Raw genomic sequence first — 27,311 nt, forward strand, 5'->3', positions numbered from 1 at the left:
GCAAATACTTTCCAGCTTGTCCTGCTGTGACAGGGTGGTCTGGTCTCATAAGGACTTGGAAAAGCTCTTCTGTAAGGAACTGAGAGCAAGTTCAAGGGGAGAGCTGCAGGGAGGAGGTGGTAGCCCTGAGCAGAGAAGATGGCAGCTCGGGAATGTGCTCTAGGTGTCACACACAGGATTTGGCCACGCACAGGAGCTCAGCTGCCTCCAGGTCACCGTTGGTCTCATGTGGGTTCTTTGGTGAACAGTGGGCACAGTTTGGGGAGGAGCATGAAAGGGACTCAGGGAGTTTGATGCTGAGCAAGGAATGTTGGCACCAGGGAAGAGCCAAGCAGTTGTAGGTCCCTCAGTAGCTGGTGAATGCAGGAGGTGCCACTGGGTTTGCTCAGATGTTCCCAACAGGCAGAATTTACCCCATCTCAGCCTGGTGCAAATCTCTCGACTCCAGGGGAAACTCCAGACAATGAAGAGCAGCGTGGAGGCTAGGACAGACGGCTGTCTACATGACAAAGAGTCTGCGGCCCCACTTGGTGTTGGGACTGTTTTGTGAGGTGAATATCTCTTTATAATGGAAGAGATGAAAGAAAGGGCTCTTCAGGCTGTTTTTCATTTCGATCTCTGAGAATGACACTCCAATATCTGAACTGCTGAATCTTTGCACAGCGTTTAAGAATAGAATTCCTTTGTATTCAGAAATGGTTCCTGGAGCTATTTTAAGTGTGAGAGTTCCAATAAATGATTCCTTGACCTACTGAACAGGTGAGATTAGAAAATAATGCAAATACAGTAACACTTCTCTCTAGTACAGTGACTTATGTAAATGTTGTTGAATGCAGCTGTGTAGCACATCACCAGGGACGAGGTGCTTTTGCGTTTGCTCAGAGCTGAGGTAGATGAAGATGCGGAGTGGACGTCCCAACACCTGCTTTACACTGGGATGTATTTAGCCTCTGGTACCCCAGGCAGGGCTGTCCGGGTTTGGCCAAGCATGTGTTTCAGTCTGTGAGCACTGTGCTGTAGAAACCAATGCTCCTCATGGCTTCTCTCAGATCAGGGGAAAATCTTTGACCTTTGCAACGTTGTCCTCCTTTTCTGCTCAGAAAATATTTAGCCTGCAGCACCCACAGATGGCTGGTCACCCATCCCTCCTCTTCCCTCCTTTCAGTGATTTTCAGTGATTCAGCGCCAGATAAATAGCTGGTTCCAGTGTTTCATTAAGTGAAGGGATCCCCGAGGGCTGTGAAGATGGAGCTGGGGATCCTGCGTGCAGATATTGTCTGGGAAAATGGGAGACCTGGAGTAGAAGAATTGTCATTAATCCAGGAGGATTTATTAGGCTGCTCCTGCCCCAATCCCAGCCACCCTGAGTTAGGATATATTCCCCTTTAGGGGTGACTTGTGTTGAAGTTTGGACCATGCCTCGTGCCCGGTAGCAATGGCTTGTGCCTCTGTTAAGAGCCTGGGTTTATTTTTGGTGACAACAGTGAGAACAGTGGAGATATCTCAAAACTAGAGACTGACTTAAATTGCCCTTCACTCCACCTGAATTTTTCCAGAGGAACGTACATAGATGATGCATCTCTCCATCTCATTCTGGATTTCTCCCAGAAAATGGGAACTTCAGGTGAACTCTCTCCTTGTGTGTACTCACATGTCTCCTTTTATTACCATCTGCAGAGGGAAAGTGCTGCTCCTGTGGCACATGCACACACCTGATGGAACGTATTCATTTCTGAATGGCAAGCAGCGAGGGAATTGATTAATGAAATGCATCTCTCGCTTCGATTTGTTTTGTGGGTTGGGCAGAAGCGCTTGCTACATTAGCATTCAGCTGGTGCAAATGGGGATTGTAAAGGCCTTATTTTTAATCCCTGCTGCTGAATACAGCAGTCTGTCCAAGCCTGTTTACGTGTAGATGGAGTTACCCTTTGTGCTGATGGCCCTGGGCGCTGCTGATCAGTATGGGGGCAGTAGAAGAAAACCTGTTCAGCAGGTGGGGTACGTTAACTCTGCCATCAGCCTGTGCTTCTGACCAGCAGTTCCCTTCCCTGAGCTGGGGGATCCATCCACAGTCCCCCCTTCCACACCTCGTGGTGGTGGCCGCCATGGCAAACGAGGAGGAGCGAGTCTGCGACAGCTCTCGGTGTGAGGGTTCCTGTTAAGTGAACAGCTTCTCAGGCTGATGAATTAGGTTCCTGGGTTTCTCCGAGCCCTGCGTGCTCCCACGTGGAAATACCAGGGGCGTTATTGTAGTTGTGGGAAGGTGTAGCTTTCTCCCTGTTAATAACTACATTTGTGAAGATTTGTTAAAGCTGTTAATTTAGCTTAAACATTTTGTGCGAGGGAGGTTCTAGAAAATTACAGTAATTGTGACTGTCAGATGAAGACGTTTGCTGTGCCTGGAGGGAACGTCCCCGCGCTGCGTGGCTGCTGGCAGCGAGCACAGGAGGGGTTTGGTGCGTTGATGCCCCTGGAGGGACAGGCCACAGCAGGAATCGACGCAAACGGGCTCCCGGGATCCGCTCTCCACAAGGACAGAGTCTCTTCTCTGTGATGCGCGGTGTGTCTGAGATTTGAGGGATGGCAGACTGGGATTTACTCTTATTTTAAGGATTTATTTTATGGATTTTATGCTATTTATTTTGTGGTTTCGGTGCGTAGGTAAGTGAAGGCTGGTGACCATAGGCAGAGCCAGGCTGGGGAGGGAAACCTCTAGCAGATGAATGCAGAGGCTCTGGACCATCCACAGACATGACTTTCAGATGCAGTTTCGAGTAGGTGGGCAAGTGGCATCCGTGAAGAGGCAGGAGCAAGCCCCATACGGGTTTTGCTGGGCAGTGCAGGTCCTGTGCTGCCATATGGCCCTGCAGACCCAGTGCTCCTCTGGCTCTGCCTCCACCCCGCCGTGGGGCCGTGGCAAATCGCTTCCATGACTTTTTGTGCGTCTTTCCCTTCCACCGCCCCCTCAGGCTTGTTCGGAGGTGGGTCATCTGGGCCGTGTATGTGATCTCAGTGGGGGCTGTAGTTGCCCCCATCTTAGAAATACCTACTAATAGTTATAAAAGATACAAAGGGGACGAGCACGTGGAGAGTCTGGGGGCAAAGCGCTGTGGGAGAGAGCAGCGAGCCCGTTTCAGAAGGCTGAATTCCTTGCATAGACTGCATTTTCTGCCTGGGGTGTAGTGTTGCTGGCTGGCAATCTTTCCAAGCTCGCGGCCTCCTGCACCGATCAGGCTGCTGGGAGAGGAGGGGGGGGTGCTGGGTTTCACCATACTGGGCTCGGGGCTAAAAGCCTTGGCGCACACGGCTTCCCTCCAGCTGGGTTTAACGTGTCAGCAGGGAGGGAGCTGCTTGCTCCGTTCCCCAAGGCGCCGAGCCTGGTGCTTTGGCATGTCGCTGAGGGCAATTTGCTGTAATGCTCTTCACCTTCTCACCTGCAGTGGGTAATTTTTACTGAGTGGCCTATTAAAGTATTCAGGCTAATCAGTGCAATGGGGCTGGGAGGTGTTTTGTGGCTCGGGATGGCTTCGCAAAGCTAAACCCTAGTCGAGGAGTTGAAAATAATGTCAAATATGTATCTGTTGTCTTTCTTTCCCTTTTCCCCTCAAGCATCTTCTGTCCCTGCCTCCCTACGTGAAAACCTCTCACTTTGCAGCACTTCTGCAGTAGTCCCTTCCATTGGAACGTGTTTCTGGGAGGAGAACAGCCCCTCTTAAGGATCCCGGTGGCCCTGGGGTGAGCAGTGTGTTGGAGCCTGTCTTGCGCTCGCTGTGACCCGCACGCACGTCTTTGCAGAGTAGCAGGACCTGCTTTCCAGCCCTCTCCTTCCACTGCAGGGCTTGCCTTGCTCTGGCTGTTCTCTTCTTTCCTCCCAGCACCAGCTGGTTGCAGCACAGCTCTGAGCCTGGGCTGGGTCGTGCTGTAGGTGATGAACGTGTTCTGCTTCCTCCCTTCCACCCTGGTACCCTGGGGATGAGAGGGGGAGAACACAAGGGATCACAGTATGCTCTGGTCTTGACCCCAAGCTGATTCAGAGGATGTTTGTGGAAACAGTGATGAGCCTGGCCAGCAAATCTGTCTCTGCCTGAGCCTTGCTGGTGCCGAGATCCAGGGTTCGTGTTTGGTCCTGCATCAAAGAAACCTTTTTCACCATTGTTATCTTGTTTTCATCTTGCTTTCTGTGCACAAAAGATCCCTGTTCATGTTCCCCGTCCTCTCCTTGACTGGGGAGGCTGCAGGCTGCTTCTTTCAGAGGCTTTTTTTCAGCCTGTCCTCAGCAATTCCCACTATCCCTATCCTGATCCTGTAAAAGGAAGGTGACTGAGCTGCTCAGCCTCTGAATCCCACTCCAAGAGTTATCACGGGAAAGCACTAACAGACAGAACAAGGTCTGGTCTGCGTTGCTGGAGCTGAACCTTCGGCACCCACTGAGCCTTTGCTGGCTCTGCCGGGGAGCTGTGACTCTTCTTGGGAAGCCTGGAGCCACTCGGAGCAGGAGGGACGCTGAGCTCCCTAATCAGGGTCGCTGTTTAGTCACGCTTCTCCACATCCTAATGAGAAATCTGTCACGGGTGCATTTCTTGGCTCTTTGCTTTTGAAGAGCCGTTGCGGAGCCCGGCACAGCAGGCAGATGGGGCTGGGTGGAGGTGAAGGGCAGGATCCAGTTCTCAGCAGGGAATTCCAAGCTTGGCAGACGCAGGTGTGGCAGACGATGGGGAGGAATAGCCGGCAGCCCCTTGCTTTGGAACAGGTTATTGTCTGGGTAACCCCGGGGAGCCCAGGAGCCACTGTCACCTTTTGTACTGCTTTGCACTTCGTGCCAAAACACGTAGAGGGCTCACTAAACATCCTGCATCTCACACTAAACTGTAAAAAATATACAACGTGCAGCTGTGAGGGGGAGCAAAGAGAGCAGGGAGTTGCCCTCTGGGGTTTACGGAGCCTTTTCATCGCTGTTGGTGACAGTGACGTTGCTGTTCATGCACACCATGTGGTACTTAGGTTCTCCAGTCTCTGGAGACTGCTCTAAAGCTGCTGTAAACTTTAGGACCTCATCGTATCAGCTTAGATGATGCCACTTAATAATGATCAGAAGAGAGACAGGTGATCTAACACGAAGCGGAGGAAACAGATCTAAACAGATTTTGTCTTTTCAGAAGGATTCCTGTCTCCCATCATGACCTTTCCAGGTACATGACGATTCAGAGCCTACCAAAGTATTTTCATTTACACTTGTCGGATGAAAAGAGAATAATGTGAAAGAGCATTAAGGATATCTGCTGCCAGGAGAAGGCTGTTTTGATGGTGCCATCCTGAACGTGAACTGGCATTTGATGGATTTTCGTTTAAACTCTTGAGTTCAGCAAGTTATATTAACGTGAGCTTAAAAGGTCTTGTAATCCTTAGAAATTGTGTTAAAGTGGTCTGCAGTGTATGTTTGAAAATACTAAAGCAGTTGACTGAGTTGGGGCCTTACATATTAATGTCTTTGTCAAATTTTTCCAGGAAAACATTTTTCATTGCCATTTGTATTGAATTGAAAAACCAGACTTGGCGGACAGCTGGTGGGAGAATTCAGTCTGTAGCTGCTGTGGAAAGCAAGTTAAAGCATTGCTTTAAACATGTGATAACTATTTAAATTAAAGAAAAACATTAATGACAGCTGAGAATACGCTGAGGTTAAAATGGGTCATGTAAAAGCATTTGATTTTTCAAAACTGTCCTGGGTCTGGCGGGGATAGGGTTAATTCTCCCCAGGACCTAGCAGGGACACAGGTATTCCATCCCATGTGAGCCATGCTCAGGGGGTAACAGGAGCTAGCCGGGGAAGGGGAGGGGCAGGAAGTCATCCCCCAGGGGGAGCGGAGCGGTCGGGGGCGTCCCGGGTGCGATCGGCAAGCGGTGGTATCGTACTCGTGGCTGTGTATTCCTCTGTCGGTGTTATTATTGTTGTTGCTTCTTGCTCTCCTTGCTGTTCTGTTAAATTGCCTTTGTCTCAACCCACGAGTTTTTGCCTTTTTCTTCCGATTCTCCCCTCCCGGCCGCGCTGGGGGGGAGGGCCCCATCTGAGCGAGCGGCTGCCACGTGGTCCTTTGTTGCCGTCTGAGGCTAAACCACGACAGTCCTTTTTGGCGCCCAACGTGGGGCAACTCGGAGGGTTGAGATAAAAACAGATCTGACCAGAGTGTGCTAAAAGGAATTTGTTATCGGTATTTATTGTATTATTTACTGGGGACAATGTTGCTTCGTTTGTTTTCATGGCTGTGTTATGTAAACTCTTACATGCTCTATGTACTCCCCGTGATGATGTTTATCACTTCTGGGAGAGGGATCAGGATTATAATTTTGCTGTCCTGTGCGATATCAACTTATGATATGATAGCATCACTGTTCAGATGGTTATGTTGGGTTGTTTATTTGGCACTGCTTTCCTGCCCATATCTCGGGGAATTTATTAATAAACACACTGAGTCTATAGGGGAAGCAGGGGGGGATGCTTTTCCCAGCTCTTTCACCTCCCTTTTCTCTTTCGTGCTGGATATGCCAGTTTTTGAGAATTTTGAATACTCTTGGGACATGCAGACCAGCTTGGTCCTATTGCTCGGTCTCCTGAATGTTTTTCAGTTTTTGTTTAGGGTTAAGCAACTATTTAAGACTACCACCCCGAGATCTGCCCCAAGGCTGGAGAGTCATGGATGGCATGGCATGTGGGAGAACATGGGCAGGTATCTAGAGAGTTTTTCACCTCCAATGGTCTGGGATTTCACCACCGAACAATTACAGAACCCCGATAAAGTGATAGAATATTTGAAAGGAAAATGCTGTGGCTATTCCAGAGAGGCACAACTCACTGCATTGTGCTGGGCCCTGGCCAGTATCTACCAAGCATTGCTCAATGGTGCGCAGCATCCTCAGGAGGAAGAGATGGAAACCAGGCTGACAGGCAGTGTGGCTGCTCCGGCCCCTGCGGCAGGCGCGGTGGCTGCCCCAGCCCCTGTGGCAGGCACGGTGTCTGCTCCGGCCCCTGTGGCAGGCACGGTGTCTGCTCCGGCCCCTGTGGCAGGCACGGTGGCTGCTCCGGCCCCTGCGGCAGGCACGGTGTCTGCTCCGGCCCCTGCAGCAGGCACGGTGGTTGCTCTGGCCCCTGCGGCAGGCACGGTGTCTGCTCCAGCCCCTGCGGCAGGCACGGTGGTTGCTCTGGCCCCTGCGGCAGGCACGGTGTCTGCTCCAGCCCCTGCGGCAGGCGCGGTGGTTGCTCCGGCCCCTGTGGCAGGCACGGTGGTTGCTCCGGCCCCAGTGGCAGGCACGGTGTCTGCTCCGGCCCCTGCAGCAGGCGCGGTGGCTGCTCCGGCCCCAGTGGCAGGCACTGCAACTGAACCAGAAAACCAACCTGTGCCCATATCAGTTGCCCCTATCCAGAAGAAGAAATACACCAAGAAATCAGTTCGCTCAGCGAAGGATGACGATGATCCAGGGTTGTCACGAGAACAAGAGGAAGAGGCAGAACCAGAGATAATCACTCGATCCCTGTCCCTGAGTGAGCTGCGGGACATGCGAAAAGATTTCAGCCGACTTCCAGGTGAGCACATTGTCACCTGGCTGCTCCGGTGCTGGGACAACGGAGCTGGTAGCTTGGAATTGGAGAGTAGGGAAGCCAGGCAGCTGGGATCTCTGTCTAGAGAGGGGGGCATTGACAAGGCAATTGGGAAAAGGACACAAGCTCTCAGCCTCTGGAGGCGACTCCTGTCAGGCGTGAGGGAAAGGTATCCCTTCAGTGAAGATGTTGTATGTCATCCGAGCAAGTGGACCACCATGGAAAGAGGTATTCAGTACCTGAGAGAATTAGCCGTGCGGGAGATGATTTATTATGACCTGGACAATGCCCAGTTTCCCACAGATCCTGATGAGATCCAATGCACAAGGTCCATGTGGCGGAAGTTTGTACGGAGCGCACCATCATCATATGCCAACTCATTAGCAGTGATGGAATGGAAAGGCGAAGAGGGACCAACAGTGGATGAGGTGGCTGCCCGACTTCGGCAATATGAAGAAAATCTGTCTTCTCCCCTCGTCTCAGCTGTGGAGAAACTGTCCCGGAAGGTCCAGCAACTTGAAGAGAATATGTCCTCCCCGCCTGTACGAGCCAGTATCTCAGCTGTTAGGAACAGACGTTTTTCCACTCAAGATAGAGAATACAGGGAGTACACCCCACGAAGCACCCTGTGGTTCTGCTTGCGTGACCACGGAGAGGACATGAGGAAGTGGGATGGACAACCTACTTCAATCCTACGGGCACGGGTACAGGAATTGCAAGGAAGAACAACCACAAAAGCAGATCTCCCCAGGAAAAGTGCTGCCCCGGTTTCCAATGTGCAGTTCCCCAAACAGAATAGAAGGCCTGAGCCTACTTCTGATCCCCTTGAAGGAACCTCCAGAGCATTTCTGCACGAGGTGAGTGACGGATACTATGACCAGTATTAGGGGGGCCCTGCCTCCAGCCAGGTGGGGGAAAGGGACAACCGAGTTTATTGGACAGTGTGGATTCGATGGCCTGGCACATCAGAGCCACAGGAGTATAGAGCTTTAGTAGACACAGGTGCACAGTGTACCCTAATACCATCAAGCTATAGAGGGACAGAACCCATTTGTATTTCTGGAGTGACAGGGGGATCCCAAGAATTGACTGTACTGGAGGCTGAAGTGAGCCTAACAGGGAATGAGTGGCAAAAGCATCCCATTGTGACTGGTCCAGATGCTCCATGCATCCTTGGTATAGATTATCTCAGGAGAGGGTATTTTAAGGACCCAAAAGGGTACCGGTGGGCTTTTGGCATAGCTGCCTTGGAGGTGGAAGAAGTTAAACAGTTGTCTACCTTGCCTGGTCTCTCAGAGGACCCTTCTGTTGTGGGGTTGTTGAGGGTCGAAGAACAACAGGTGCCAATTGCTACCACAACAGTTCATCGGCGGCAGTATCGAACTAACCGAGATTCTCTGATCCCCATCCACAAGCTGATTCGTCAACTAGAGATTCAAGGAGTGATCAGCAAGACTCGCTCGCCCTTTAACAGTCCCATATGGCCAGTGCAGAAATCTAATGGAGAGTGGAGGCTAACTGTGGACTATCGTGGCCTTAATGAAGTTACTCCACCGCTGAGTGCTGCCGTGCCGGACATGTTAGAACTCCAATACGAACTGGAGTCCAAGGCGGCCAAATGGTATGCTACAATTGATATCGCTAATGCATTTTTCTCAATCCCTCTGGCAGCAGAGTGCAGATCACAGTTCGCTTTCACTTGGAGAGGTGTCCAGTACACCTGGAACCGACTGCCCCAGGGGTGGAAACATAGCCCCACCATTTGCCATGGACTGATCCAGACTGCACTGGAACAGGGTGAAGCTCCGGAACATCTGCAGTACATTGACGACATCATTGTATGGGGCAACACAGCAGAAGAAGTTTTTGAGAAGGGGAATAAAATAATTCAAATCCTTCTGAAAGCCGGTTTTGCCATAAGACGAAGTAAGGTCAAGGGACCTGCACAGGAGATCCAGTTTTTAGGAGTAAAATGGCAAGATGGACGCCGTCAGATCCCAATGGATGTGATCAATAAAATCGCAGCTATGTCTCCACCAACTAGTAAAAAGGAAGCACAAGCTTTCCTGGGCATTGTGGGTTTTTGGAGGATGCATATCCCAGATTACAGTCTGATTGTGAGCCCTCTGTATCAAGTAACCCGGAAGAAGAACGATTTTAAATGGGGTCCTGAGCAGCGACAAGCTTTTGAACAAATTAAACAGGAAATAGTCCACGCAGTAGCTCTGGGGCCAGTCCGGGCAGGACAAGATGTTAAAAACGTGCTCTACACCGCAGCTGGGGAGAACGGCCCTACCTGGAGCCTCTGGCAGAAAGCACCAGGGGAGACACGCGGTCGACCCCTAGGGTTTTGGAGTCGGGCATACAGAGGATCTGAAGCCCGCTATACTCCAACAGAAAAGGAGATACTGGCAGCATACGAAGGGGTTCGAGCTGCTTCAGAAGTGGTTGGTACGGAAGCACAGCTCCTCTTGGCACCTCGGCTGCCGGTGCTGGGTTGGATGTTCAAAGAAAGGGTCCCTGCTACACATCATGCAACGGATGCTACATGGAGTAAGTGGATTGCATTGATCACGCAGCGAACTCGAATGGGAAACCCCAGTCGCCCAGGAATTCTAGAGGTGATTATGGACTGGCCAGAAGGCAAGGATTTTGGAATGTCACCGGAGGAGGAGGTGATGCGTGCAGAAGAGGCTCCACCGTATAATGAACTACCAGAAAATGAGAAGAGATATGCCCTGTTCACTGATGGGTCCTGCCGGATTGTGGGAAAGCATAGAAAGTGGAAGGCTGCCGTGTGGAGTCCTACAAGACGAGTTGCAGAAGCCACTGAAGGGCAAGGTGAATCAAGCCAGTTTGCAGAGGTGAAAGCAATTCAGCTGGCTCTGGACATTGCTGAGCGGGAAAAATGGCCAGTACTTTATCTCTACACCGATTCATGGATGGTGGCAAATGCCTTGTGGGGGTGGTTACGGCAGTGGAAGCAGAGCAATTGGCAGCGCAGAGGCAAACCCATCTGGGCTGCTGAATTGTGGCAGGATATTGCTGCTCGGGTAGAGAATCTGGTTGTGAAAGTACGTCATGTAGATGCCCATGTACCCAAGAGCCGGGCCACTGAGGAACATCAGAACAACCAGCAAGTGGATCAGGCTGCTAAGATTGAAGTGGCCGAGGTGGATCTGGACTGGCAACATAAGGGTGAATTATTCATAGCTCGATGGGCCCATGACTCCTCAGGCCATCAAGGAAGAGACGCTACATATAGATGGGCTCGTGACCGAGGGGTGGATTTGACCATGGACACTATTGCACAGGTCATCCACGAATGTGAGACATGTGCTGCAATCAAGCAAGCCAAGCGATTAAAGCCTCTTTGGTATGGAGGACGATGGCTGAAATACAAATATGGGGAGGCCTGGCAGATCGATTATATTACACTCCCACAAACCCGTCAAGGCAAGCGCTATGTGCTCACAATGGTGGAAGCAACCACTGGATGGTTGGAAACATATCCTGTGCCCCATGCCACCGCCCGGAACACCATCCTGGGCCTTGAAAAACAAATCCTGTGGCGACATGGCACCCCAGAGAGAATTGAGTCGGACAACGGGACTCATTTCCGAAACAGCCTCATTGACACCTGGGCCAAAGAGCATGGTATTGAATGGGTCTATCACATCCCTTATCATGCACCAGCCTCTGGGAAGATAGAACGGTACAATGGACTGTTAAAAACTGCACTGAGAGCAATGGGTGGTGGAACTTTAAAAAATTGGGATACACACTTAGCAAAGGCTACCTGGCTAGTTAACACCAGGGGGTCTACCAACCGAGCTGGCCCTGCCCAATCAAAACCTCCACGTACTGTGGAGGGAGATAAAGTCCCCGTAGTGCACATGAAGAATATGTTAGGGAAGACAGTCTGGGTTAGTCCTGCCTCAGGCAAAGGCAAACCTGTCCGTGGGATTGCCTTTGCTCAAGGACCCGGGTGCACTTGGTGGGTGATGCGGAAGGATGGGGAAGTTCGATGTGTACCACACGGGGACCTGATTTTGGGCGAGAATAGCCAGTGAATGAAACTGTATGATGTTAATTGCTAAATAACCCTGCGACTGTACATCTCATTTCTGTAACTGCTATTGGTTGTACTATAATAAGAATCACCCAAACTAATGACAAATGGACTCTGATGAAAAACCAAGTAAAGTGCAGCAGCGAAGGGACCAGAACTGACCTCAGCAGCTGGCGTCCAGCAACTTCACTGAGATCGACATCTTCAACCCATGGACCATGGACATGAGCCGCACCGGATACATCAGCCACAAGCCCCAAGAATACAGCATGCGACAGTCCAGCTCCACACACGCTATCTTGCATGCCCTGAGGGACTGTTCCAACAGATGGAGCTCGAAGTCATGGACTATATGAACTCAACGGACATTTTAGAGTGATGGCGCACAGACTAAGGACATTACGCCTGTATGGAGATATACATATGTATATATATATATATGTATGTCAGGGGAAACTGATAGTATTTAATTGGAAACTGTAAGATCTGGGCATGGCATGAAATGGTATGGAATAAGGGGTGGATGATGTCCTGGGTCTGGCGGGGATAGGGTTAATTCTCCCCAGGACCTAGCAGGGACACAGGTATTCCATCCCATGTGAGCCATGCTCAGGGGGTAACAGGAGCTAGCCGGGGAAGGGGAGGGGCAGGAAGTCATCCCCCAGGGGGAGCGGAGCGGTCGGGGGCGTCCCGGGTGCGATCGGCAAGCGGTGGTATCGTACTCGTGGCTGTGTATTCCTCTGTCGGTGTTATTATTGTTGTTGCTTCTTGCTCTCCTTGCTGTTCTGTTAAATTGCCTTTGTCTCAACCCACGAGTTTTTGCCTTTTTCTTCCGATTCTCCCCTCCCGGCCGCGCTGGGGGGGAGGGCCCCATCTGAGCGAGCGGCTGCCACGTGGTCCTTTGTTGCCGTCTGAGGCTAAACCACGACAAAAACTTTACATATTTTCTCAAGCTAACACTGGAATAAAGTATGTTCGTGTGTGTGATGCAAAGAAAACTTCAGTTTTGGGAATCCTATAAAATCCAAAGCATTGATGGATGTTTTTGGGAAGCGATGGTGGGACAAGCACATGATTGTGTTGGAGGACCAGAAGGTCACTTGGGGTCCTTAGAAGCACAGTGCTGTGCTTGGCCCAGCAGTCAAGCCTGTTTTCTGGCTTAGATTTATGTTTATTGTGCCACGTTCAGGCTTTCTGGCACTCGTGTTAGAGCATTGCTGGATGAATGTGTACGGCAGGGTGGGTTTAACAGCAAAGGCGGTTTAACAGAGACTTATTGAAAGCAGGAGCCAGTTCTTCTGGTAGAGAAGAATACAAGCTTTCTGCCCCCATCGAGGAGCCTGCATGCATATTCAAAACTCCGCCGTGTGACTGAGATGCCTTCGGGTTGTGGCGTTGATAGGACAGATGCTGACAGTCCCAGGGGGAGTGTTCCTGTTCCACTGAAGTGAGCGGATGGGGACGAGGAGGAAGATCGGGCAGCTGTGTAAGAACGATGGGAAGGGTGCGGTCCAAGAGCAATCACAAATGTTTACTGCTTTGTCTCCTAAGCAAGTTCAGCCTCTCTAGTATAGAAAGAAGCATATAGACAGGGCTGAGCCTTGGAGAGCAAACAAGTGGCCTGGCATGGATGATGAAGTCCATCCTCCTCCTCTCAGCAAGGCTGTGTCTGTATCCCCTTAGTTGCATCTCATCTGCTTCAGTAGGATGAAGTTGGTTTCTGCAGGCAAAGCTGGTCACTATGGAGGAGGATCATAACTCCTACGGTCTCTCGCCCTCGTCTCCAGCATTGCCAGCCTGTGGGCAGCTGGTTTGTGTAAGTAACTTGACATCTGGCTTTGTTCTTCCTCTTGCCTTGTTTTATTATCCTGTGGCTGCGGGAATGCCACAAGGCAAGGGGAAACCCTCGTCTCTCAGGGTTGTGGCATTTTTCCTCTTTTTCTCATTCTACGTGTCCTTCCCAAATGAAGCAAGTGAATTTAGGAAGGCAGCTGCTGAAACCAGCTAATTGCCTGTCTTTTCTCTCACACTCTTGCCGTAAAGGAGAAAATGAGACAAGAAGCAAATTTGCACATTGACACCTTTCAGTTACTATTGTTAGGACTGCTGAGGGTCTGTAGGGCATGGGAAAGTGACAAATTACATTTCAGGCTATCTTCAGGAGAGAAAAGCCTTCTTCCTCTTAACTCACGCATCATAACAGGTTTGCATTTCTCATCAGAAACACTGAGTTATTAACTTGCCTTCCCTTTTTCTTTCCCCAGCCTTATCACGCTTTTTCCAACAGCCGGAGTCGCAGACAGTGGAAGAAAATGGTATGGCCCGGTTTGAGTGTCGGATCGAAGGACTGCCCTCCCCTGTCATCACGTGGGAGAAGGACCATGAAGCTGTTCCAGCAGAACCCAGGTGATTCCCTGATTGCTCCACTGGGTTACACAGAAAAAAAGGAAAACAAAATTTGACCATTTACAATGTAGAAATCCTTCATGAAAAGGTAGAATGAAGAGAGAGATGATAAAAACACCTAAATAAAATTAACCTTTCCCCAGACATCGTCCAACCCACCAAAAAAACCCCGAAAAAGACAAAACAAGCTCTTTTTTATTCCTGATCTTTTGTTCTGGAACCTTTGCCATGATGGACCGATGGCTCAGGGCTAATGATTCTTCTGGAGTACTGTGTGTGCTTGGTGACCTGGAAGGTCTTCCTATTTGTTTTATTCCTGTGTTTAGAGGTCATCTAGTAGAAGACTCTGAATTTTCTTTTTTTTGGGGGGAGAGGAAAGATAAGAATCTTGCAGCATGATATCTTTTCCTTAGTTAAAGTCACTTACAGGCATGAGAAGAGGGTAAACAATTAGTTGATCTTTAGATGTCACTCCTGCAGGGGATCAGTGGCTGCATTGTCCTTTAAAAATGAATTTTGTGTTCTGCAGAAGGAGCTGTTTCCTCCCAGGGAAGTTAAGTGAAGAGACAGGAGGAGAGGAAGGAAAAAGGGGTGGGGTAAAGTTTAGGAATAATTTTGCAGCAACGACTGTTTCTGGAAGAATAACCACATATATCTTTTGAGTCTGAAGTGTGGCATCTGCAGGTTTATAGGAGGCTGTTGCTTTGTAATAAGAAGAAAATTAATTAATAAAAAAAGAAAGAAAGAAAAACCAACAAAAAAAGAAAGGATTGCGGAGGGAAGTGTGCCATAGATAGGGCAATGGCTTTTTAATGAGACAGCTCGATGGATGTTGTGAAATTACTTGCTCGGAGATTGCTTTCAACACGGGCAGCCTGAAAATTGTCTCCCTTGTAAAAAAACAGACCATAATCTCTAGCTGCAGATCTTGCTTTTTAAATCGTGTTTTAGCTAATGTGCCTTTTCAGAAGGATTTGCTTTTTCGTTCTTGTCTAGTTGTTGTTGTTGGATTTTAATATAACCGACTTTCGAAGGAATTCCAGGAAACGTTGGCTGCTGACCAGAGCTCTCTGTTAGCCTTACCCCATCACGCTTAGGGACCAGATCTCAGGCCAGCCTCTGATTACTGTGGACTCCCTCCGGTGCACTCATCTGATGAGCCTGTGAAAACGCAGTCATTTGGATAGGTTGGCATCAGGATGATGATTTCATATTCCAGAATAGCATGATGAGGTGTATGTGCAAAATCAGGTTCTGGGACTGTAGATACAACACGAGGTACTGCTGCTACAGCAGTGTTTATGATTTCTTTTAAGAGGGATAGAATAATCATGGCAAACTGACATTGCACTTTTTTTTTCTTTTCTTTTTTTTTTTTTTGTGTTGGTCTTGCCTTTGGGCACTCTTTGGCTTTTGCCATTGGGTGCAGGTTCTAGCAAGGTGCCACCTTGAAGGTGCTGAAGGCTGAGCCTTAAAAAATCCTTAGACAACCCAAAGGGTAGAGAAGTGCTTAGTAATTTTTTCGGAATACCTTTCCTGCCTTGCTGAATTTCAGGACAAAATCTTACTTTCATGTGAGTAAAGCACAGAAGTACTTTTAAAAAAACATAGTCTTAAATCAGCAGCAGCTGCTGAGAGGTAACTTGCAGGATTTCTCTACATTGCGGTTGCTTTAGGGTGTGTGCTCCTCAGACAGCCAAGGTGCCTGTATTTCTGTTTCTCCCAGGGCCTTGGTCTCCCCTTTGACTTTTGTTTTCTGCTTAATCCGTAGTGAAGGTGAACAGATAAAAAGATCTGTCCTTTGTGTGGAAGAAAAGCTGGTGCCAACTGTCTGCTCTCAATTATCAGGCAAACTCAGCTTCCTTGCAGAGAGCCTGGGGATGGAGCAAAACGCCCTTGCAGGCTGCCTGGAGTCTTCTAGTTCCAAGCTGCCAGGAGCCTGAAGAGCTGGAGGCTTTGTGAATAGCTGGGAGAAATTGTGGATAGAGAAAGAAATCCTACCTTTCTTCCCTTTTTGCTTCCCTGGGAGAGCAGTGCTCACCTCTGTTGGGCTTTCCCAAGAGGACATATTGCATTTAGTAGATCTCTCTACTGCTGGCCTCACCGAAGGGACCATCCTGAGCTATGCGTTGATGGAGTCTCCCCACTCACTCCCCTTTGCCTCCAGCTCTTGCTCTCTTTAGAAACACAGTGGCTTGTTTTCTGCCCTCAAGAGAAACTGGGCTTTTTGGATGAACTTGACCATGGACATGATCCTGAACAACCCGGTGCAGCTGACGCTGCTCTGAGAGGGGAAAGACCATAGACAATTTTCAGAGGTCCTTCCCAGCCTCAACGAATCTGTGATACATAATTGGAGTGTCTTTTTGTGACTGGAAGATGCCTTGTTTAGTGTTTGAAATATGTTGATATTAATTACAGACTCAAATAGCAGATGCACGACAAAAATAAATATTATCGCAGTGGGAGGCTTTCCCTCCGCAGAGCTGAGAGGATGCAAATATTTGTCATGTTTCTCCTGGGTCCTGACGAGGCATCCTGATGAGAGCTTTGTGGGTACCACCCTCTCTGAGGTCTCTGGAGCTTGATCCCGAAATAAGTGTCTTTGTAAGTAGTGTAGGGATGTAGGGCAGTTGCCCTTGTGTATGTGGGAAGCTTCAACAAATCTGTGTCCATGAATCAGGCTGTGGGATTGTGCCACTGGAGACAGCTCTGGAGGAGCTCTGTTAGCTCTTCTGTTTCTTCATCAACTGTGAAGAGGACAAGAAGTGATGAGCTCAAATTGCAGCAAGTGAGGTCTGGGATAGATGCTAGACTTGCAGCAGGGATGTTTGTCTCTGGAACAGACTGCTTAGGTCAAGGGAGGTATTTCCATTATGGGAGATTTAGGAGAAATGTTTGCAGCAGCAGATGTGCTGTTGGTGACCATGGCGTGAACACAGGATGGGCGATCTCTTAAGGTCCTCCTGGTTCCATGACCCTTGCTTGTGGCACTCCAGCTGTCTCAGCACCCGGACAACCACAGTTTTACTTATCAGATTTACTTATTGGGATCTCTGGGGATGGAAGGACTGGCATTCATGTTTATAACTTGTCTTTGTGCTGTTCCTGTGGAATAGCTGCTATCCCTCCCCTTCGCAATTGCCTTTGAATGTGTCCTTTTCATAATGAAGACTGATAACCCAGAGCTGCCTGTCAAAGCTCGGCAGCTCTGTTTATAGAGGCTTGCAATTAAAAATGGATCTCATATATAATTAAAAAGGATCACGTAGGCTTTGCGCCTTGCATTCAAGAATAAAGAGGCTGCCATCTAGGAATCCAGGCAGAAAATGGAGATGCTGACAGCCAGCTCCTACTTTTATGCTAATTGCTAATCATCTGCTTTGTTCAGTATAATGCAGCAAGGATTGTGTTCATGTTGTGAGCCATGTAGCCATTTCACTCCATGGAAGTGTTGCCCAGTAGCACCCCATGGGCAAACTGGGGGGATACTGGATGCCCGGCTGTAAGTTTGTCAGCTTATGAGAGCCAGAAACTCTTGGAAGAACAAAAGCAATCAACCCAGCCCCAGAATGGTGCGGCTTCAGGTGGCTGTGTCCTGGCTGCTTGGGGCCATGAAGGTGCAGCTGTGTATCTGTTGGTCCCTTCATGTACTTGAGGTGCAGCAGGAAAATGATGATGATCAGACTTGCTTGTGATGGTTTTTTTTCTTCTGACTACCAAACCTTTGTGAAAAGGAAGTGGTGAAACTGGCCGTAGCATATGCGAAGGCACTTGTATGCTTGGAGGTGTCTACAAATCTGTATGTAGAAAAGTACATGTGTGTCTGTACTTGTTCTATACTATACGGTTGGTTTGTATTAGCAAGCACCTGTTGGCCTGGTCTCACAAAGTCCTATCCTGTGTTGTGAAGACTCTGGGGAGATGGATAGGTCTGTACCTGCTGCCTTTTAAGAACCACCAGTTGGGCTGGTCTAAGGTTGCTCAGTCCTATTCTGCTGTGGTTACCAGGATCTGCACGTGACATTTGCAGGAGAAAAGGAAGGGATGAAAGGACTTTGAGTTGATGAATAGCTCGGGTAAGGCGTAGCCTGTCTCACACTCTTCTTTTTGGTCACTCAGGTTTATAACTCTTCCAAATGGTGTCCTCCAAATCGTGGATGTGCGGGAGAGTGATGCTGGAGCTTACCACTGCGTGGCAACTAATGCTGCCCGAAAACGCTACAGCAACGATGCGGTCCTCAGTGTCCTGAAAGGTAAGGTGCAGGAGAGAGTGCGTTGGCGTGGGCTCATGTCTGCCATGTAGCCATTGTGTGTGATGGCAAGCTGAGCTGCTGTGTCGTTGACGATCTCTCCTGCTGGTGTGGCTGTGCACGTGGCAGAGTTTGGCCCAAACTTGCAGAGAATGCATTTTAATAAAGACTTCTCTGAACTTTATAAGCAGGATAAGCAAGCTGGGTTGGGAGGTATTGCCACCTGGGAGTCACAGTTGGCTGCTCTGCCAAGCCCCAGGACTCGACAGCCAACAGTAATAATGGGGTGGTTTCTCTCTGCGCCAAGGGATTTTCTTTTGCAGGTGGATTGTAACAGCAGGTGGATTTTAATAGCCCTGGACTCCTTTATGGTGTGGGCCTCTCAGAAGGGGTCAGGCACCCTGCTTGCACCTTGGGGAAGTGCAGTGTTGTTGCAATCTTATTTCCAGTGGCCTTGGATGGTAAGACAAGCGAAGGCTGGCATGGACAGAGGAAGCAAGAGAAGTAGTTGGAGGCTGGAGTAGTTGGCAGCGCTGTGTCTACCCCGGGTTGCCTAGCAGAGCCCAGAGGAAGTTAAACACAGTGATGTTCAACTTGCACTCTGTGTCCATATTGCTGGCTCTTCGCTGAGCTGTTGGGTAGACTCCAGAGATCTCTTTGTGGTATTTGGGAACAGCCTCAGCTGGGATTTCTTCTGGTGACACAGTGTTGGAGCAAGGGTTTGGATGTGAGCCGTCCTTCACCTCCAGATCTGGGGCTCCGTCTCCAAGTGCGTTTTTCTCTGTAAACCAAGAGTGCAGTGGGCAAGTCTGGACATGAGAACGTAGCTGTGAGCATAAGTGCTGTGGGGGTCTCCAGAACCCAGCATCCTTCCCAGCACGCCTGGCTGCCTCCCCAGTATTGTATAATCCCCATCCTGCAAGCGGGCAAATTCACCAGGGCTGGGAGTCTGGCTGAGCTGTCCCTTCTCTCAGGACAGTGCCCCCCTGCCACGTCTGTCTCCTGTTCTTGCTGACCCCAGTGTATTTTGTAGGCAGCTTTAACCTTGAAAGCTCTGAAATCCTTCCCAGCCCCTTTTGTCTTTGTTTAGGATTGCGTTGCTTGGCATTCTGCTCCCAATGTATTTTCACAGAGATGGCTTTGCTGTTCATCCATCAGCAGGGAGTGTAATTAACTGCGGAGCCTGAGAATACACCTCTGATCAATGGATTGTGTCGTGGAGGTAATCTGTGTGGAATCTGCAGAGAATTCATGAGGGGTTGAATGCTCTGTATCTAATTGCCAGCTCCTGCCAGATCCTCTGTGTGCTTAATGAAGCACGGAAGGCGAGGGTAGTGCTTGCTGTGGGCAGTTCCACGCTCCAGAGGCAGCTCCTGTGTTGGGTCTGGTTCGCTATTGATAAGTAATATTGATCAAACTACAAAGGCGAATATGCTGTCCTTGGCATCATAACTCGTTCTGCATAACTGTATCTTGTAACTCTGCAATGTTTAATCTGCTTTGCAAATGGAGGCAATGGAAGAGGTTAAACGGGAAGCGTTCCTTCTGGAGCACCAGCCGGCCTGAGCAGATTTCTGCCTGGAGTTCTCACCCAAATCTCGCTTCTGCAGCACCACACCACCCGCTGGCTGCAAAAACAAATATGTGAGGTTGAGTTTTTCACCAGATTGAGCTGCTAGTGATGAAAAACATGCCTGTTTAAATCTCTGGGGTTTTTTATAATTGGGGAGAAGTATCTCTGAGACAGATGGGAAACTGCAGTGACCTGTGCAGGCTGTAAACTCCTCCATGAGTGACTGGCGTGGTATTGATCCTTTATTTGTTTCAGCGCTTCACCACCAGAGGCACGTTTTGGGATGCCTGAACTGGCTTGAGGAGTCTTTCCTCCCCGTTCAGAAGCAGCTGACAGTAGTTGGAGTGACCTGGCCAGGCAGAAATCCTTTGCTGGTTGTAAAGAATAGAACCAAACTAAACTAAACCAAACCAAACAAAAAATCCAATGGAAAAGAAAAAAAAAACCAACCAAACCAACAGCAACAAAACAACAATAGCCTGAAATACAGCTATCAAGTTGCTTATTTGGACATTTCAGGGACCAAACTCCTGTGTGTCTGCAGGCAGGAGCAACTAAACTGCTTCTTCCCTCCCTGCTGATGGCTAGTGAGTTGTTTGTGCGGAGGTGAGATGGGATTCCAGTCGTTCAGTCCCACTGCGCTGCCAAGGCCCCTGGAAAGGATTTGTGCAGTGGTACCCTATGTCCCCTTTCCCAGCTGTGCCCACAGCTTTGGTGTTCCAGTGACAGCACTGGGCAGTGCCAGGTGACGATGACCGAGTCTGTGTGCTTGGGATGGATTTTGGAAGTGCAAATGCTTCCACGTGCACAGGGTTGCTGGCCCTAGGCCTGAGATAGTCTCCTGTTCATGCCTCTGCCCCTGCCAGACGGCGCTGGATGTGAACTGGCTGTGCATGGCAAAAGAATCCATTTCCCTGTAGCCCATCTGCCCAGTTGTCCTTTTCCTCCCACTTCTCCCCCTTGCTCCCGCTATGATGGCTGGGAATTGTTCCATCTCCCTTATTAACGACCTTTTCCCATGCAGCGATTAGCACGACCCCCTTCTGTCGTATTTGCATGACCTAAAAACCCCAAAAGTGTCATTTTTCTTGATGTTGTGACTTCCCCATCGCGTGGGGAAGGCTTCATTGTGTGTCGGTGGCTAAACACGTGCTGGCCTTGCCCGGGCAGGGCAGAGAGCGACAGGGGCATGGTGGTGCTGTGAGCGCTGCAGATGTTTCAGCTGTGCAGACTTCATGGTGCAAATTTCCAGACGTTCCCTGGGGAAGCGGCGTTTTGAGCTGGGAGGGAAGAGAGCAGACGGAGAGTGGGATCCAGTCACGCAGCCTGCTGTTGAAATCGGGATAACTTGGATTTTTCCCCTTGGATCTCCACTGCTCCCCAGCGGTCGGAGCGCCAAACACATCTGGCAGCTCTGTCCCTTCGCCCCTCACCTGGAGAGATGATGAATGAATGCCGCAGCCCTGCTGCGCTCTCTGCCAAAAAGAGCATTAGGAGCTGGCTGCAGGATGCTTTTCCCAGGCGCTTCATCCCTGTCTGCTGCCTTTGCTTGGAGTCAGGTCTTCACGGGGCTGTGTCTTCTTTCTTGTAGCTCCTTTTTCTGGAAGCAGGCTCTGGAGCCCCACTCTGAAATTGTACATAAAGTGTTAATTCTCAGTGTGTCCTGATCATGTTCCCAGGTCCTTGGCGTACACGAGGAAGTGCTGCCATAGTTCATAAAGTGTCTCTCAAAAAGAGTAGCAGAAAGGCTTGGGGAACGTGACATTATATTGTCTCAGCAGGTCACTTTGCCACTTCACTTGTCCCCTCTGTGTCATGCTTTCTGTGTGTTTTCTTGGGGAGAGGGGCTACCTCTTGCTGTGTTTTTGCCCCATGTCTGGTACTCAGTGTCTTGCATCCCCAAATAACCATCAGCATCAACAAAGCGTGGTCCTGGGAGTACCTTGGGTTCTCCTTTCCTCTCTGTTGTCTGGGCTACAGAGGAAAATCAGTTCCTCAACACTTTAATTTCTGTGTCTGTACGTAGGGATAATGTAATAGGCTGGGAGTTGCCCTCTTAGAAGCGATGGGTCCATCTGGAGAGTGAATGTGGGCATTTTGTGCTGCTGGAGGTCTGTGGGCTTAGTGAGATGGGCATCAAGGTGCACTTGCAGAGGAAGAGGGGTTTTTCTTCTTTGTTTTTCTTCTCCACACCCGGCTCCTGATCGGTGCCTGCAGAGTAGCTGTGATTGCTGTGACACGTCACTCTGGTCTATGGGTACAAACCTTTGCCTCGGATCAGGCTGGAAAGAATCAGAATGTGCAAGAGCCTTCCTCCAGCACCAACAAAACGTCTGTGCGGTGACGTTCATGCAATGGTCTTAACAGTCGTGCTCTTCGTGATCCTGATAAATGTGGAAGAAGAGATGGATGAGGGCGGTGGGCGTAGGTGCAGCAGGGCTGAGGTCTGGGCTGAACGTGCCGCTGAAGAGTCTTCCCGCAGATGAGCACGTCCCCTGTGAGTCGGGATTTAGTACTGTGTTATTAGAGATGACACTGCGAGATTGCCGTTGGCAGAACATCATTTACGTTGACAGTTGTAGCAGCTTGCTGCAGCAGTGTCCCAGGAAATGTATTTTTCAGCCAAATATTTGTATGAAATATGATAACAGGGACAGAGCTTGGAGGCAGCTGAAACACCTTCAGGTTTTTTGTTCTTTCGGTCTTTGTATTACAGTGACTTGCAGGTACCAAGGGAGAGCCTGGCTCTGGGTGCTGGGACCCGGGTGGCTTCTGCTCCAAAGGGCTGTAGGAGAATAAAGCTATTGAATGGGGTGAGCTTTGGGGACGGAGAGGAAGGTGGTGATGAAGTGAGCAGCACTCGCAGTTGGCCACCACCTCGCAGAAACAGACGTGCTGTTACCACAAGTGGATTTTCAGTCCCTGCATGTGCGAATGACGTGCTGGCTGCTGGGTTGGCTGGCAGCCTGAGCCCTGACGGCACGTGCTGTGTTCCCCTCGCAGCTTTGAATGTGGGTACCGTGCAATCCAGAGACAAGGAACTTCAGATTTGGGTTAGCACTGCTCTGGTCTGGCCTCCCTGACCATAGCCTGGCGTTGATCCTGTTGTGGTTGCTGCCATTGGTGGTAAAGAGCGGCGTTAGCTAGACAGGGGTACTGGTTTGACCTGGTCAGGGGTGGTCTTCTCCAGCAGGAACCTCCGTGGCAGAGGCAACAGGGCCCTCTGATGTTGTGGGACAGACCTGTGGGGGGGAGAGCTTCCATGGCTGTGTTTGTGGGCACAGGAGGCTGCTAAAGGCTGTTCTTCTAGGAGGCAAGAGAGTCATGGAAATGTGTAGAGAGAGAAAACATGGGGTGGGATAAGGCAGCTGTATTTTTACTGAGTTGTTGATTTAACCAGCAAATGATGCTTCACCTCTGGAGAAGGGGACATCCCAGTTCCAGCCTGCAACTACTGTGTCCCCGTTCCTTGTGCCTCTTCTGCTGGGCACAGACCTCTGTTGCTTGCTTTTCCCTCTCTTCTTTTAGCATCCTGTTTTTTCTTTGCCCTCTGGTCTCTCGCTTTTTTAGCAGTTAGGCAGGGAGCTGGTCTCTGCTTCACATCGCAAAAGCTCAGCCACGAGGACTCTGTTTATGTGTGTTTCGAAGCTCTGGTTTCCTGGGCAGCAGGTATCTGAACCTGTTTGCATGACGCATCTGCTGGATTCTGTAAAATGCTCTTGATCCTCCTTTATGGCAGAGAGTGCTCAGTGAACCACGGTAAGTGTGAATTCGGAGGATGGTAAGATCAAGGAGGAAATACACAGCGTTTCTAGCTTAATTAATAGATCTTTAAAGCTAAAAGTGACCTTCTGCCTAATATGAGCTGTAAACTTTCACTCCCATCTCCCTTTTGCTGAGCCTAGCCATGCTAGTGATTTCGAGCACACATGGAACAGGACTGAGACCACAGATTTCGGGTGAAACTTGTGAAGGGCTGGTGCCGACACGCGTCAGGCACCCACCCAAATACGCAGCTCTCTCCTTGGCTGGAGTTCGCGCGGGGCCAGCGTGTATCACACCACTCGCATCACCGAGGGAAAGCTGCTCGTAGCTCAAGTGTCAGCAGCCTGTTCCCAGGAGCCGGAGGGGGAGTTTCAGCTCAGCTGCCTGTGAAGTTCGGCGGGGCTATGATATGCCGTGCTCCTGACAGCTCTAGCAGCCTGCGGTGACAGAGGGTTTGATACAAAATTCAGAGCCCTCACCTCCCATTAAGCAGAACAGCTAAGCCCGGGATTGGCACCGAAGCGAGAGGCAACAGAGGTGTCAAGGATAATAGAGCAGAACAAGGGATGTACGGCTGGGAATAGGTGAGCTGTTTTCCAGGTCCTGAGGGGAAACTGGTCTCTTCCACATGCAGCATTGGCTATGCATGATGTTTGGAGCTGTCAGATGTGGGCAGGCTCCCGCGTTACAGGCAGCTCTGCCTCCGGCTCCTGACGACTCAGGATGGTGGGATTCAGGGATGGTTTGTGGTCCTCCGGTGTTCTCCACGTGCATCTCTTATTAATCCAGATCTGCTGTGCTTTGGGGCTTCCTGAAATAAGAGCTGGTGTTTGGTAGGGCTCAGACCGAAGCAAGGTTTAAGCAGTAGGCTCCATTCAGCTCTCCTCGGAGAGTCTCTTCTTGGTGGTGTGCCTCAGCACATCTGCGCTGCAGGGATCACCCCTGGCCTCTCCTGGAGGGTATTGAACAGGCTCTGCCTGCACAGTGAGCCTGGAAGGGAGCTAAGAATGGAGATCATAATTAGGTCAGCAGCTTGCAATGGGCTCTGGGACAGGGGGGTTGATGTGGTTGGGTTCCTGATGGCACTTGTTAATTATTAATCGTCTGTGTTACAGCAGAGCCTCAGTAGCTCTCTGAGGTCGAGGGCTAGCGGTGCCCTACGGCGCTTACAGCATTCTAACAGCTGGAGTGAAGATGCTGCGGGTGTCCAGAGGCACAGGGAATCTCAGCCCGTTGCTTTAGGCGTGGGACAGATGTCTGGAGAAGGCTTTTCCCTGTCCCAAAGACTCACCAGTGTCAACAGGCTCGGTGGCGCTCGGGAACAAGAATGGGGTGAGTCAGGAGACAGGACACAGCTGGGAGTTTGCCTTCAGTAACTGGGAGATGCTCTTGCCCAACTCTGTTCCTAGTGCTGCTGAGGGACAATGCCACATGGATTGTGGACGAGAGCAAGAAGCAGGAAAAGAGAAGAAGGATGGGATAAGGAGGGGCGGGTGGTGTTACCAAACACTGCATTTTCAGGCACAGCCTTAGACAGATCGGGGCTCTCTGCAGCACTCAGCAAGTGTCCAGCCAAAGGGCTTTGACAGAATCTGTGGATATCACTAATGGACTTTCCCCATGGAAAGCCAGCTTTCCTTCCAGACTTTTCCTAGAAAAACAGATTTGCATTGTCCTCAGTTAATGCAGATGCATCCATCTGCTTTTAGTTCTTCCTTCCAAGTTGGCAGTCTTTGTTTGCTGCCAGACTGTGTTACTGTAGGCTCCCAGCATGTTGTGTGTTCGAAGCGTAGCTTGTAGGGAGCGTTCTGTGTACCTGGCATCAGGGAGACCACACTATGAGGTGGCTTCCCATGATGTTTCTCTTTTCAAAGCCATGAGTGACAGTAGTGTGAATGGCCATCGCTGGCAGACAGAATGGGGCAGAGCACAAGCCCGGCTCTAAAAGAAGGGTTCCTTCTGCAGAGCCTTCTGCCTGTTCCCTCTCTGCTGTCGGGAATTGCAAATAGATCTGGTGTTGCAAATAAATCTGAATTGCAAATAGATCTGATGAAATAGGTGTCAGCCCCCGGGAAACATCAGCTTCTGAGCACAGGGAGGAAGTTGCTGGAGTGAAATGGTTCCAGTCACTAAGACAAGGGGAGGTGACCGAGTAAGGAGGAGTTCCAGGATTTGTGACCTGTGAGCCAGAAGGGTCTTCTGTTGACCATACCTCTGTCACAAGAGGTAACAGAGTATTTTTACTTGTCTTACAGCTTTTTTTTTCTTGGAGATTTCTCCTGCATCATCCTGGAAGGTGATGTGCTGGCCTTGGAAAATGACAGAGAGCTGGTGTAATGATGGTTAAAGAAGTGTGGGAATGCTTCCACTGAATCCCAGAGATGGGCGAGCTTAGGTCTCCAGGGCTGTTCGGTGTTCACTGATTTGGAGAGGGGGTCTGTATTTAAATCCCTGATAGTGTGGCTCTTGTTAAGGGTCTTCTGATGCTTTCTGGCTATTACTTTTGCATTTTCACTTCTGTGAATTAGTGATGTTGCAAACTCTGAGCAGATGGAGTCACGGAGATGCTGATTGATGCCCAGAGCAGCACAGTGAGTTAGCAGCAGAGACCAGGGCAGACTCTCTTTCTGTCGAACCACTGGACCAGAGCCTGGACCACAGCAGCCAGGCAGGTTGAAGGACTGGACTGGAGCAGCTCAGGTCACATCAAGGATGGGCTCTGGCTGTGCCCTTTGTGCTGCAGAGAACGGAGGTTTCCGTAGCATCAGTGTTGTCAGCCGTGGGACATGCCTGGGACATGGTGGTTCCTGTTGTGGCGATAACTTTGCAAAGCATCCTCTTGCAGCCTTCATCATTCTCGTCTGTGTTCCTGGCAGCTGCTGGGGAATGGCTGGGGCTGGCAGTGCTTTAAGGGCTCAATGTGAGTAACATGAGCTGTCTGGGTCTGAGGGTTAGGGCAGGGAGACTGCTCTGCCATTCCCCAAACTGCTTCAGAGACACTGAAAGGTACCTCTGCTCCTTTCTTCACTTCTTTTTTTGTTGGCTTCTCATCTGATCTAGAGGCTTAAATCCTACTGTACACTGAGTGTGACTTTCCTTCAAGGAGTTTGTTTGCGCTAAGATCTGTGAAAATGTGCTAAGAATGGTTAGAAGCTTATTAATTAATAGTTATTATCTGAAATGGTGACATTATCAATGACACTCTTAACACATGGTGACATTATCAATGATGCTCCTTCTGATAGGGCACAGTGGATGCTGAAACTTAAGCTTGGGTTTCCTATTGCCTCTGCCCCATTCCAGCTCATGGTCTGCTGCTTCTGCCTCCCAGGAACTCTGTGACAAGTCTTCAGGCCTCTCAAGGATTCAGATGTGTGGCCTGAGGTCTCTAACCCTTTGGCTAGCTTGGGCTTGTGGCAGAAAGCCAGAAGAGCCCCAGTTCTCATCAGAAGCGGCAGCTCTCTGTACAGCGGGGCTAGGGCTGTGGGCTCAGCACCTCCTGTTTATTTTGCCTGGTTCCCGCTCGGAGCGGTGCAAACGTAGGCGCTTCCAAGCGCTTGCTGGGGAAGCGAGGAGGAATTCGTTGTGCAGTCTGGCTGGCTCCCGTCCCTTTTGGCGTGATGAAGAGCAGTTCCAAATGCGTGTAGG

The 27,311-nt window shown here is 49.9% G+C and overlaps 1 protein-coding gene across 1 annotated transcript in view; it reads left to right on the forward strand.

Moving 5' to 3' along the window:
- IGDCC4 (immunoglobulin superfamily DCC subclass member 4) overlaps positions 1 to 27,311 on the forward strand; it is a 100,216-nt gene that overhangs the window by 36,039 nt on the left and 36,866 nt on the right. The window contains exons 3-4 of the mRNA XM_074156497.1: positions 13,931 to 14,072; positions 18,195 to 18,328. Of these exons, the coding sequence (XP_074012598.1) occupies positions 13,931 to 14,072; positions 18,195 to 18,328 (276 nt within the window). The remainder of the gene's footprint in view (positions 1 to 13,930; positions 14,073 to 18,194; positions 18,329 to 27,311) is intronic.

The sequence above is a fragment of the Numenius arquata genome, chromosome 11 (genome assembly GCF_964106895.1).
Source record: "Numenius arquata chromosome 11, bNumArq3.hap1.1, whole genome shotgun sequence".
Taxonomy (NCBI): Eukaryota; Metazoa; Chordata; class Aves; order Charadriiformes; family Scolopacidae; genus Numenius; species Numenius arquata.